The 14,411-nt window shown below is 44.6% G+C and overlaps 1 protein-coding gene across 8 annotated transcripts in view; it reads right to left on the bottom strand.

Annotated features, from left to right (window-relative positions):
* Positions 1–14,381, bottom strand: part of ERMARD (ER membrane associated RNA degradation) — a 34,092-nt gene extending 19,711 nt beyond the window's left edge. The window contains exons 1-5 of one of the 8 annotated variants that reach the window (XM_038395022.2): positions 14,248–14,368; positions 3,883–4,051; positions 3,027–3,192; positions 1,005–1,144; positions 302–403 (exon numbers count right to left, since the gene is read on the bottom strand). In XM_038395022.2, the coding sequence (XP_038250950.1) occupies positions 302–403; positions 1,005–1,144; positions 3,027–3,192 (408 nt within the window). In that variant the 5' untranslated portion in view covers positions 3,883–4,051; positions 14,248–14,368. Of the gene's footprint in view, positions 1–301; positions 404–1,004; positions 1,145–3,026; positions 3,193–3,882; positions 4,052–6,973; positions 7,327–14,247 lie in introns of those variants that run through there. The other 7 variants (XM_043511331.1, XM_038395027.2, XM_038395023.2 and 4 more) reach the window with 7 other exon arrangements.
* Positions 14,382–14,411: the final 30 nt, after the last annotated feature.

The following is a 14,411-nucleotide window of genomic DNA, read 5'->3' as shown; positions in this document are numbered from 1 at the left end:
GCTTCTAAGAGTCATACAGAGAAACAGGTTGGGGGGCTTTTAAGTCGCAACAAAATATTTTACTGTTCTAATATCCTTAACTAATTAGTGAGTCTCCTTTAACCTTGTAATTAGGTCAAGAATGGAAATTACCAGCTGGCACCCAGATTTCAAGGCAGTATATGAGGCTTATATCTTACAGGCTGCCCTATCTATTAACATATACAACAGAATCCTAGTTTCAACTATGGTAAGATCTGCAAGCACATTTCTTTGCTTCTTAAACCAAAACTTCAGCACAACCTTAACTGTTTGCACTTACATCACCCAAGGCTCGCTCTAGAGAGGATGTTAGTTTCATTAAGCTAAGTGCAATTGCTGTAGCTTCCATGCTCTCCAGTGCAGCAAACACTTCAAGAAGTAGCTGTGAGGTCAGAAGAGAGGGGAAAAGTTATGTTTCACACAATCAGTGAACTTACATAAAAACTGAAGAAAGCTGTCAAACACATACAAATAGGGTTAGCTGAAATGAAGTCTCCCAAGTTTTTCTCAAAAGATTTCCCCCCCCCACTCATATACAAATATATAAAGACTTCTCTGTCCATGAGACCAGATTGCAGAAAAAACTTGGCAAGATCACCATCTAGAGAATCATTTTAACTCTCTGTTCATGCCGTACCCAGCCTTTGATTTCTGACACAGAAAAACAATTCAACAAAAGAAGGACCCTTACAGAGAAGCAAACATACATATTAGGCTTTACAGAAAAGCAAAGACAATCCTACTCATCCATTGGCACGGGCCAAAAATATTTAGTAGATTTTTTGATTGTGATAACATGGATAAATTGTAGCATATTTCAGCATAGTTCTTACCCTATTACTTCATAGGATGCAAATTAGTTTCAAATTCTGAAAGCTACAGAGGGTATTTTGCTTTGCTGTTTACTTTTGTGTAATCTGGTCCCAAACTCTTCAGACAGCTGCATAATTTAAAATATTTACTGCCAATATTAGTTTTCGTACCTCTGTACAGTTTGTCCACTGGAACCACAATGAGTACTGAACTTCAAACTGTTCCATGGTCAGGGATTGTAGATGCAAATGAACAGATTCACATAAAGGTCCTAACAGCTGCACACTTTTTATGTAATCCACATTTTGATCTTAAAATTAAAAATAAAAGGGTGGTCAGAGCAGTGAAGTTCAAAAGGTCTACTGTCTCAAATCCTATGGAGAACTAAACTTGTTCTCGTCAGGCTATACGTTTTAAAAATCAAAAGTCCCTCTCACCCTAACAGATTATTCTGCCAGGACAATAGGACACTTGTAGTAGATGGAAAACGAAGGAAAGGTTACAACGGAAAACAAGACAAGAATAAGTACCTATCCTAAATAAGGAAAGGTAAAAACTTTTTTTAAAATTTAAGGTATGCAAACGAAAGGGATTTTTTTAAAGCCCTGTTCCAATGGAAGTTGGAAAAACTCATTCATATGAGAAAAAAAAAATACTTCCAGATACTTGTCTTACCTAATAACCTGAAATTTAGGTAGTTGCTTCTCTTTCCTACATACTCTAAAGAGATTTCCTGTTTGACAGTTATCATGAATGTCATATTCTAATATTTTGCCTCTATGTTTTACAGATAAAAACAACAACTTTAAACTGTGTGTTTCCTAACATGGGCTCAGACAATTTCTTAGGTATCTAAACATCGTGTGCTTGCAAAATGCAGGAGTAGAAAGGGAGGCTGAGCTTGCAGAACCTAGCTTTTAGTGATTTCATAAAGGTCACAGAGATGGGAATAGAACCCAGAACTCCCATGCCTTAACTACAGGACCATCATTTTTGGAAGACCAGTACATTCATCCGTAAGTATAAAGAGAGAAGTTGTATGCAACATGGCAATATATCAAGTTGCTCGACAAAGTATTTGTTACAAAAATAAATGGTGCACAAGTTAAAGATGTATTGCAGAGGGCCGAGTAGAATAATGTTTTATAATGCACTTGCCCATCATCTCTACCAACTCCAGTACAGACAAGTAATAATATCTTGCATAAATGACATGAGAAAATGAATCATAAAAACACCATATGAGTTGGTATAATTGGCAGTCTCTCAAACAAAGGCAGGAATGATAGCTGTGCTGGGATCAGGATAGAAATGACAAGGCTGTAAAGGTTGCTTGCTACAGGTCCTGCTGACATAATGGACCAGATTCCTAGCTCATGTAAGTAGGTGAAACTCCATTGACTTCAATTGAAAAGTGTCTGCGGATATGGCCTAGTACATGTACTTTTTTTGTTTTGTTTTCTAAGTGTTATATCACCTCTTCTCTTTAGGATGAAGTTAGCATCCCATGGGGGAAAAAAATAATGTCCCCCGTAAGCTGTACTCACATATGTAACTACTACATATGACTGAGGCAGACAACATAACTTCTCTCATTTCTACCTTCCCTGGAAGCAAGTGACAGCATTTGTGCTATAGCAGATTTGTCAAATGAAAATTCAGCAGGTTCACCTTGTTGCTCATTTTCCATTGTGGCTAAAGTATTATAAAATGCTTTAGAAAGAAATACTACCTCTATATAACTAGTGTGCTAGGAATCAGCACAGGGGGTGGGGGGAAGCAACAATCAAAGGGCAGGTATCAGAGTCTTTCAGATTTCTTGCAAGAGGGGTACAAAGAAAAATAACATCTGAGTGGGAGGGGAAATCCACAAGAGAGGTGATTTTTAAATCTATTCCCTCTGTACCAATTAATTTTTCATCCAGCGACCATGATTTAAAAAAAATCAGATAGTATTTAAAGTATATATTCTATGTTTTGGTTTTTACCATTTCAATGGAGTTTTTTGTTTACCCCCCTCCCGCAATAAAAGATTTAAAGCTCTTTTAAAAAGTGAATTCCGTAACATAACCTGTGATGCAGCTGTTGCTGTACTATAATACAATGTCCTAACCATGCTAGGTCTACCTCAAAACTGCACTGTATTTTTGCTTTCAGACACAACACACAATAGATCTAAAGCAAACACTGACCTGATTCAAGGTAATGCACAAGCTCTGTGATTGTTCTCCAACATACTTCACCATTTTCAGACACAATACTATTAACAGAATGGCTGTCTATCTCAAATCCAAGTTTGCAAACCATATAATGCACTGCAGGAGAAAGACAGCTGGTGACTGGATCAGCTAGTGACATCTGGAACACAAAACAAAGGGTACTTCCGATTATCAGGAAAAAGAGTATAAAACAAGTCACTACTTAGTGATTGCATCCGATGAAGTGAGCTGTAGCTCACGAAAGCTTATGCTCAAATAAATGTTAGTCTCTAAGATGCCACAAGTCCTCCTTTTCTTTTTGTGGATACAGACCAACACGGCTGCTACTCTGATACTTAGTGATACTGTAATCTAAAGTATGTGTTTACAATTGTGTTCAACATGGTGATCCAACTAAAGTCCATTCAACACTATAATCAGGGGCATCATTTCAGAAAAAAAATGGGGGAGGGAGAGACAGCAAGGTTGTGTCAGCATAGGAAAGTTATATGTGATTACATTATGCCCTGGGAGGGGCCAACAAGTGGTGCATAGAGATGTATGAAAAATCTGATGGAGGGCAAACCCCAAGTTCTGGGACAACTGCCCCCCTTCCCTCAATAGCAAATTATGCTAGAATACAAGTTCCCACCACATATGTGAGAGCAATCTAAATGAGCAGAACAACACAGGATGGTGACAGTGTAGAAGGAGAAAGAAGAAATAGTGTATTTGCATCATCTTCTCACACTTCAGAATAGAACTCCTGAATGGGATCTCTCTTCTGTAAGGTGTGAAGAAAGGATAATAAAGAAAAGAACAACCATCCATTTCAAAATCTCCTGCTTACCTCTTAGATTTCTGTGGGAATTAATACTGCTTGAAGCATTGTTTACAAAGGGTGAAACCATAGGCCCTGAAGTTCCTTTGCGAAAATAAAAGTGTGTTGCAGAATTTACATGCTCCACAGTGAGTAAAGGGAATGACAAATTCTGTGCATAAACACAGCTTCCAAACCACTATAAACAGAAAAGTGAAATTATTCCAAAGCAGAAGTATAAATCCAATTACCGGTAAGTTTAAAATTAACAATATAAGTGCTGAAACTTGTTTTGAAGAGTGCATTGAACTATGAAAAATGAGCAGTATGATGGGAAATGAAGTAGTAAATATCCAAATGTCTACCCACAAGTAACCCACATGCATTCAGGTTTTACCTGAAGACAGACAGATTCACTTGTGACATTTATTTAGATACATCTTGTGCCTATCTTAAGTTCTAAACACTACACGCTTTTAAAAAAAAAAAAAAAAAGGATGTTTTTAATCCAACACAACAGTTCAAATCCAAGCACACAATCTCTCTCTGAGTAGGCTCATCACAAGAAAAAAAAAAAAACCACTCTCCTGAGCCCCAAGACTCCCATTACTAAATATCTTCTCACCATCCCCCACATATCAACCCACATTTTCCCTACACGCTACAAAAATAGGAGTATTTTAAATTAGGCTTTCAGAAGGCCTTTGACAAGGTCTCTCACAAGATGCTACTAAAGAAACTAGTCATGGACTCAGAAAAATAGTATTGTCTTGGATGAAAAAGACCAAGACAAAAAACCAAGCAGACAAATGGCCAATTTTCATCATGCCAATCGTTTACCAAGTTTCCATATTAGGTCCAGTGTTGGTTAATATATGTATTAATGATGTGGGAAAGGGGGGATAAGGAGTGAGAAAGCAAAGTCTGCAGATAATACAGAGTTAAAGTCCAGAGATGACTGAGGAACTTCAGAGGGACTTCACCATACTGGGTAAACGGGCAATGTGATGGTAGATGAATTTCAATGTACATTGGAAGGAAATATCTGAACTAACAGACCTTACAGGATTCTGTAATATGTTAGTCTAATCCTGGTTACTGGGCTCAATGCAAGGATAAGAGGATTGGGTTTAGTGCCCTGTGATGTGCAGGTCAGACTAGATTATTAATACAATCTGGTGGTCCATTCTGGCCTTAAACTCTATAATCAGAGGCATAGAAAAACTCTCCTATGAAGACACTGAAAAGATTAAGATCATTTCCTTTAGCAAGGAAATGAACAAAAGAGGGTCTGATAAAAATATATAATTAGTAGTGGTGAGAAACTACTAACTAGGAGCTATGTGAGAAAGACCCCACTACCAAAAGGAAACATTCCTGAAAGTGAAAGGTGGCAAATTCAAAATGGATAATTAGATTGTGGAACTCACTGTCACAGGATATTGACTCTTACTAAATGCTTGGCCTTAAGAAAGACTGATAATAAGAATACGGAGTTATAACAATTATTGCAAACAGTTCTAGAAGGGATTAAAATCTCATGGTTCATGTTTTAAACTGCTCTCTTGCTATTAGGATGAGACTTTTCTGAGGACCGATTGTGGACAGATCATAAATGATCTGGAGGATGGTGTGGATTGCACTCATAAATGATCTGGAGGATGGTGTGGATTGCACTCTCAGCAAATTTGCGGATGATACTAAACTGGGAGGAGTGGTAGATACGCTGGAGGGGAGGGATAGGATACAGAAGGACCTAGACAAATTGGAGGATTGGGCCAAAAGAAATCTAATGAGGTTCAATAAGGATAAGTGCAGGGTCCTGCACTTAGGATGGAAGAATCCAATGCACCGCTACAGACTAGGGACCGAATGGCTCGGCAGCAGTTCTGCGGAAAAGGACCTAGGGGTGACAGTGGACGAGAAGCTGGATATGAGTCAGCAGTGTGCCCTTGTTGCCAAGAAGGCCAATGGCATTTTGGGATGTATAAGTAGGGGCATAGCGAGCAGATCGAGGGACGTGATCGTTCCCCTCTATTCGACACTGGTGAGGCCTCATCTGGAGTACTGTGTCCAGTTTTGGGCCCCACACTACAGGAAGGATGTGGATAAATTGGAAAGAGTACAACGAAGGGCAACGAAAATGATTAGGGGTCTAGAGCACATGACTTATGAGGAGAGGCTGAGGGAGCTGGGATTGTTTAGTCTGCAGAAGAGAAGAATGAGGGGGGATTTGATAGCTGCTTTCAACTACCTGAAAGGGGGTTTCAAAGAGGATGGCTCTAGACTGTTCTCAATGGTAGCAGATGACAGAACGAGGAGTAATGGTCTCAAGTTGCAATGGGGGAGGTTTAGATTGGATATTAGGAAAAACTTTTTCACTAAGAGGGTGGTGAAACACTGGAATGCGTTACCTAGGGAGGTGGTAGAATCTCCTTCCTTAGAGGTTTTTAAGGTCAGGCTTGACAAAGCCCTGGCTGGGATGATTTAACTGGGACTTGGTCCTGCTTTGAGCAGGGGGTTGGACTAGATGACCTTCTGGGGTCCCTTCCAACCCTGATATTCTATGATTCTATGATGGGTTAGGTCACAGAAATCCGCTTAGGAACTGCCACCTGATATACTGAGACTACCTCTAAGCCCATTTTCCCTGCCAGCTTGGGACTTCAGTGCCCTGCCTTGTTGTGCCATACACGCTAGCCTGCTACAAACACAGACCCAGGGCTGAACCACATCCCCCACAAGCTGCAGGCTTAACTGAAAAGATCTTAAGAAGTGTTCCTGTCTCCGGCACTCAGATACCCAAACTCTCAATGGGGTCCAAACTCTAAATAAATCCATTTTACCCTGTATAAAGCTTATACAGGGTAAACTCATAAATTGTTCACCCTCTATAACACTGATAGAGAGGTATGCACAGCTGTTTGCCCCCCCTCCCCCAGGTATTAATACAGACTCTGGGTTAATTAATAAGTAAAAAGTGATTTTATTAAATACAAAAAGTAGGCTTTAAGTGGTTCCAAGTAATAGACAGAACAAAGTGAATTATCAAGCAAAATAAAATAAAACAAGCAAGTCTAAGCCTAATACAGTAAGAAAATGATTACAGATGAAATTTCACCCTCAGAGATGTTCTTTTACAGACCAGCCTCCTTCTAGTCTGGGTCCAGCAATCACTCACACCCCCTGTAGTTACTGTCCTTTGTTCCAGTTTCTTTCAGGTATCCTTGAGGGTGGAGAGGCTAACTCTTGAGCCAGCTGAAGACAAAATGGAGGGGTATCCAGGGATTTACATAGTTTTTCTCTTGTGGGTGAAAACCCCCCTCTCTCCCTGTGTAGAAGCACAGCTCAACATGGAGTTTTGGAGTCACATGGGCAAGTCACATGTCCATGCATGACTTACTTGTCTACAGGCCAAGCCAAAAGCTCAGATGTGGATTGGTGTCTATCAAGGTCCATTGTTAACCAAGTACTTGCATTTACTTGAATAACCCCTTCACACTATATTGACCAAATCTGCCTTAGGTGTTCTCTACTGCAAACACTTTAAATACAAGCACAGAGCCAAAGCTCATAACTTCAGATATAAAAACGATACATGCATATGAATAGAATGAATACATGCAAAAGAACATAACTGGAATATGTTTTATGCTAGATATGTCATGTAACATCTTTGCAAAAGTTATGTCATATTTACACTCATAAGCATATTTCTATAAAGCATTATGGGGTGCAACATCACACCGATTATTCCACATCTGCTTACTGGGGGTACTGGCTTTCCCCCCCCCCTTCTTAGGCATCTGCTGCTGGCCACTCTCAGAGACAGGATACTGGACTAGATGGACCATTAGTCTATTTCCAACATGGCAATTACTATAGTTCTAACTAAATCAGAGGGAAATGTGGCAAACATTTGATTTTGTTTCGGAATGGGGTGACAGATTTTAAAATATTTATTAATTAAAAAAATTGAACATACAAAAATATTGCCATACACTGTTTTACATATATTGTTTGAGAATTTAATTACAATTAGTAAAATCAATAGGAAACACACACACAAGTGATAGAAGTTTCTATGCTGTATACTAACTTCATTATATTTTTCTCCTAGAGAGCCAGGCAATAAAAGTTACCAGGCTGAACCATTTTCTGCATGTATTTTAAACAGTAAAGAATTCACTTTAGTCTTGTATAGAGGGTTCTTTCATGTCTGGAAAATAGTTTCGGATAGATGGCTCCTTAAAGTCCAGACTTTTAGTACTTGAAACTAGTATGGGAATTTCACGTATTATGGCCAGAAGGAAAGGTATCCAATCAAAATTCCTATCTCATATAAGCAAAGAGTAAGGAATTGACGCAAGTTTATTTGTGGCTCCAGGCTTTGCTCTAGATGTTTAGGAAGTTATTTTCTCTCCGCTCCTCTGTGGACAAAGTTTAGGGCAAAGGCAGCAAGTAGCCTGTAAACACCTCCCACCTTGCTGAAAGTACTTTTGTTCACTCTCATGTGTGCGCTTGCCAAGAAAAACTTCTGCTCTTTTCTTCAGCCCTCTGTCCCAGCATATATCCAATATATTCATCCCAGAGTTAACCCTTGCTCTTACCCAAGTTTTAACCCAGTGCCCTTATGGTTCATACACAAGAACTTTTTACCTAAGTTTGGAGGTGCTTTCTTCCCCAGCTAGCTAGCACAGCTGGGTAAGAGTTCAAGTTCCGCTTTAACTCTGTCTGGAACCCACACACTTTTTCAGTGAGGACAAGTAAAATCATACTAGTGCTGCTAATTCTCCAATGCTTTCCCACAGTTCCCCCTGAAGGATAGACAAGTTTTCCCACAACTGACTGGAAAAGAATTCTACAGCACCTTGTTACAAAGAACAATAGCATATGCTGCTCACACACACACACAGGCAAGTCCAGAAACAGCGAGGACACAGTAATTTGGGCATAGCTGTGCAATGGTGATGTTCACACGCAGGTTAGGGTAAACTGGGGGCTTGGCAACACTTGCGGGTTACAGAGCATTAAAAGAGCCGTGGGCACACTTGCTCACTACCTGGCCACACTGGCAAGGCACATAGAGCGCACCGACTCCGTGGCTGGTCCGCTCCTGGTACTCCACCATGGCAAGTAGAATAACGTTTTGTGCGCCCACGCCGCAGCACCAGTGTGGATGCCCTGGTCTGTTACTGCGCTCTGATCGGCCTCCAGAAGTGTCCCACAATGCCTGTTCTAGCCACTCTGGTCATCACTTTGAACTCTACTGCCCCATCCTCAGGTGACCAACCATCAGTCCCACCCTTTAAATTCTCTGGGAATTGTGAAAATCCCCTTCCTGTTTGCTCAGCTAGGTGTGGAGTTCTCTCAGCGAATCTTTCCAAGTTACCATGCCTTCACGTGGCAGGCGATCCCCAGTATGGAGCAATGGCGAGGTGTTGGACCTCATCAGTGTTTGGGAGAGGAAGCTGTCCAGTCCCAGCTGCGCTCCAGCCGTAGGAATTACGATACCTTCGGGCAGATATTAAGGGACATGATGGAAAGGGGCCCGTGACTGGACGCACTGCAGTGCAGGATTAAAATGAAGGAGCTGCAGAATGCCTACCACAAAGCCTGCGAGGCAAACAGCCACACCAATGCTGCCCCCACAACCAGCTGTTTCTACAAAGAGCTGGACGTGATACTTGGGGCCGACCCCACCTCCACTCTGAGTACCACAATCGACACTTCAGAGCCCAGTTCAACAAGGCAGGAAGAGCAGCAGCAGCAAAGCGGGAGTGAGGGTGCTGAGGCGGAGGAAGACACCCCAGAATCCCTAGATGCATGCAGCCAGGAGCTGTTCTCAAGCCAGGAGGGAGGTAGCCAGTCACGGCGGCTGGTGCTTGGGGAACGACAAACACCAGAGCAAGTTCCCAGTAAGCGGCTTTTATTTTGGGAAGGAAGTTATTTGGTGTGGGCTCTTGGAGTAAGGAGGGTTAGGGCGGCATGCATGCCTAGATGCGGAATAGGGCATTGATGTGCTCTCTCAGATCGTGGTAATCGGCCTCAGTGATCTCTTCAAAGGTCTCATCCAGAACTTGGGCAATGTGCTTGCGCAGGTTTCTCAGGAGAGCCAGTGTTCCTTGTCCCCAGTAAGGCTAACTTGTCCGCGCCACTGTGCCGTGAGGGGCAGGGGGACCATTGCTGCACACAGGCAAGTTGAATATGGGCCAGGGCGGAATCCTCATTGCAGTAGAAGACTCTCCCTTGCTTCCCAGGTCACCCTCAGCAGCGAGATATCTTCCAGGATGAACTGCTGTGGAAAATGTGGGGACAGTGTTCAGTATAGGGGCCTCCTGCTGCTGTTGGCTCTCCCCAAGGCACAGAAACCCAGAGGACAGTACAGCCGTGAAACAATCAGTCACGCCTGACCCTGTGCTTACTCATCATTTTGGGGCTCATGTGCGCTCGCTTTAGACTATGCTTGCCCTTAAGTACGGGGTAATCATTGCTCTGTCCGGTGTGAACAAAGCTGCCTCTGTTAAGTACTGCATTTTGCCTTTACACATGCAACCTTGAGAACTCAGCCGTCTGTGTTATCACCAGCCGAAAGACTCCAAAGAATCAGAAAGAGGCCACATAGAAGCAAGGAAGGCATGTTGCCTGAAGTTATGCAGCATTTAAGTAATGAAAATCGAGAAGTGCAGGAGTGGTGGGACAGTGAAAGGAGGATCCGCCAGCAAAATGAGGAGCGCTGGCACAAAAGTGCGGTGCTCCAGCAGCAAAGCACGGATTGGCTGATAAGCATAATGGAGTGCCAAGCAGACTTGATCCAGGCGCTCGTAGCCATGAAGGCGGAACACTATCATGCCCGACCCCCCCCCCCGCAGCCCTTGTCCCAAAACTCTTTGCCCAGTGCCCCCATGTCACCTCCAACCCACTTTCCCCAACATCCGGGTTCTTACCACCACCAGCTGCCTCCAACACCTGTAGCTTCCCCACCCAGCCCTGAAAACTACGGGCTTGGCTACACTTAGATTTTATACTGCTCTAACTTACTGGCTTGGGTGTGAGAAATCACCACCTTGAGCACAGCAAGTCAGAGTGCTTTAAAGCGCTAGTGTAAACAGGCTCCAAGCACTACAGCTCCCAGTGCTTGGAGCTAATCCCCTCGTGGAGGTGGATTACTAGGAGCACTGGGAGAGCTCTCTCCCAGTGCTCGCACGCAACCACACTCGCACCTCAAAGCGCTGCCACAGGAGTGCTCCCGCAACAGAGCTTTGAAGTTTCCAGTGTAGCTATGTCCAAAGACCCTTACCCTCTGCACTCAACCCCCATCACCATGCAGCATAGCCATCCTGAAAGTGCAGCACTCATTGCACATCACTCCAGACAGAAAGGCTGAGTATAATAACAGGACATACGCAAATCTGTGATTGTACCATTCCCCACCCCCTTGCCCTTTCTGTTTCCCAAGCAGTTGTGTTTCTTTTCAACAAATGGATTTTTTGGCTTTGAAAACATTCTTTATTATTGCATAAAGTAAAAGATACCTTAGCCCAGGAAAGAAACAGGCACTGCAAGTCAGCGTAGCAGACACAGATTCCTACTAACATTGGAACCACTGCACTTAACTCGCATGCAGGGCACCAAACATTACTGGGGCTTTCAGCCTCAAATTGCTCCCTCAAGACATCCCTAATCCTTGCAGCCCCGGACTGGGTCCCTCTAATAGCCCTGCTTTCTCTGGCTGTTCAAATTCAGCCTTGAGGTGTTGAACCTCCAAGTTCCATGCCTGAGTGAATCGTTCACCCTTCCCTTCATAAATGTTATGGAGGGTACAGCATGCGTAACTTCAGGGATGCTGTCATCTACCAGGTCCAGCTTCCCATACAGAGCGCGCCAGTGACCCTTTAAACGGCCAAAAGCACACTCCACAGTCATTCTTCACCAGCTCAGCTTGTTGTTGAGCTACTCCTTGATGCTGTCAAGGCTCCCTGTTTAGGGTTTCATGAGCCACGACATTAAAGGGTAAGCAAGGTCTCCAAGGATCACAATGGGCATTTCCACTTCCCCTATGGTGATCTTCTGGTCTGGGGAAAAAGTCCCACCTTGCAGCTTCCTGAACAGGCCAGTGTTCTGAAAGATGCGTGCATCATGCACCTTTCCGGGCCAGCCTGCATTAATGTCAATGAAACACCCACGGTGATCCACAAGCGCCTGGAGAACCATAAAGCAATACCCCTACCGATTAACGTACTCGGAGGCTAAGAGGGCTGGTGCCAGAATTGGAATGTGTGCGCCATCTCATCACCGCTCCACAGTTAGGGAAACCCATTTGTGCAACGGCATCCACAATGTCATGCACGTTATCCGGAGTGATGGTTCTTCTGAGCAGGATGCGATTAACGGCCCTGCAAACTTGCATCAACATGATTCCAACTGTCAACTTCCCCACTCCAAACTGGTTAGCGACCAATTAGTAGCTGTCTGGAGTTGCCAGCTTCCAGATTGCAATAGCCACCTGCTTCTCCACTGTCAGGACAGCTCTCAATCTCGTGTCCTTGCGCCACAGGGTGGGGGTGAGCTCCTCACACAGTCCCATGAAAGTGGCTTTTCTCATTCGAAAGTTCTGCAGCCACTGCTCGTCATCCCAGACTTGCAGGACGATGCGATTCCCACCACTCAGTGCTTGTTTCCCAACCCCAAAAGCGGCATTCCACGGTGGTGAGCATGTCCATGAGTGCCACAAGTAAACTCGTGTCATATGCGTTACTTAAGTCGATACCATCATCAGAGCCCTCACTGTCACTTTGGATCATAAGGAATAACTCGACTGCCAAACCTGACGTGCTGGCGAGACTCGTCAGCATACTCCTCAGTTCGGGCTCCATTCCCGCAGACCAAAAGGGAAGACAGAGCGCGCAGAACAAAAAACGTTGAAAGATGGTGCCAAATGTGGACGGAAACACAGGGATTGCTGGGATGCGAACCGATGCATTATGGGGCATTGGGACAGGACCCAGAATGCCCCGCACCTCCCCACAAGCCACAACACCAGAACGGGAAGAGGTGCTCTGTGAGATAGCTGCCCATAATGCACCACTCCCAATGCTGCTGCAAGTGCCACAAATGTGGCCATGCCAGTACGCTTGTGCCTGTCAGTGTGGATAGACGGCAGCGCTTTCCCTACTGTGCTCTCCGAAAGTGGGTTTAACTCAAAGCGCTCTACATCTTCAAGTGTAGCCATGCCCTGGGTGCAAATCACTCTGTAGTGAAGATATACCCCGTAAAGCAGTAGGGAGTGGTCACTTTATCCCAGTCATGCCAGCTTTACTGGGCCTTCCACCAGTGCCACTGAATGTCCAGCTGAATCTAAGGAAGAACAGCCAAACAGACGACAGACCCACCAAAGGTGTGTTGTTCTAAGAGTGGCTCATTCCTTAAAGTAAGTGAGGAAGACATAAAAAGGGCCACTTCCTTGGAGAAGGACAGAATCCTTCACTATAAGGATCTAACTGACTGTACCAAAATTCCTAAAAGCACTCTCTAAACATATGGTAAATTCAGAAGCAACCTATCCAGTGGTAGTATATTTTTTTTTCCTGAAACATTAACTTTCTGTACTACTAGATGACACATGGTTAAAAAGTGTATTTAACAGACAGCATTTTACCTTGTGCATTTTTTCTACGCACCTTTTATTCATTTTAAGTATATTAAAAAAGAAAGCTGCTCCCTATGCTCACTTTAATTTGTATTTAACAATGTAAACCAAAGTCCAGTTTCCTTGAAGTGACACATGCGCCTAAGACAGGAGCTGCTATGTCTCAAACTAGCCCGGTTTAAGAATCACGGAGATATCGCAATATGATAGATCCTAGGGTTAGGCTGTCAGCGTCTCAAGGAGTTTAATGTCTGTTTCACTGACACCCACCGAGCGCTGAGAAAACGCTTGAACCACCAGCTAAGAAACTAACCCCCGAGGGGATCCTCGTCCCAGGGAGCGAGGTGGCGGCGCGGCGCAGCACCGTTGTGGCCAGTGTCGCACTCCCCTCCCCATAGATCCGGTTAACCGGGCAGCGGGGCTGAGCACAGCGGCGGTTTCCTGGAAGCAGGAGCCGTTATCCCGGACGGGGCTACCGCCTGCATCCAATCCCAAGCAGAGCCCCACGCCCAGCCCCCTCGGTGGGGGGGGACAGCCAGGCTGACAGTGGGTGACTCCAGCCAGGGCCACCCAAGAGATCGGGGGCAGGGGCGTGAAGCACGTTACCCGCCCGCCCCCCCCCCCCCGGAAAGGGCGCGTCGCTGTGTTTCAGCTTCCCTCCCCCGCTCGGGACATCCAGGGCGGAGGCCTCGCCCGCCCCAGCTCGCGCGCGACCAACGCGCCGAGGAGGCGCCGCGCGCAGTTACCTCGCTTACTTCCGCCTTCCTCCCCTGCCGTCGCACACGACCGGGGCCGCTTTGCCGTCCGCAGCCAATGACGACATCACGGCACGTGCGGGAAAGCCTCACCCTGGCGCTGCCGAGGGAGGGCGGCGCGGCGCGAAGCTGGAAGCTCTTCGTTGCCGTTGGGT

The sequence above is a fragment of the Dermochelys coriacea genome, chromosome 3, assembly GCF_009764565.3.
Source record: "Dermochelys coriacea isolate rDerCor1 chromosome 3, rDerCor1.pri.v4, whole genome shotgun sequence".
NCBI lineage: Eukaryota > Metazoa > Chordata > Testudines > Dermochelyidae > Dermochelys > Dermochelys coriacea.
This window is presented reverse-complemented; position numbering and strand designations above follow the sequence as displayed.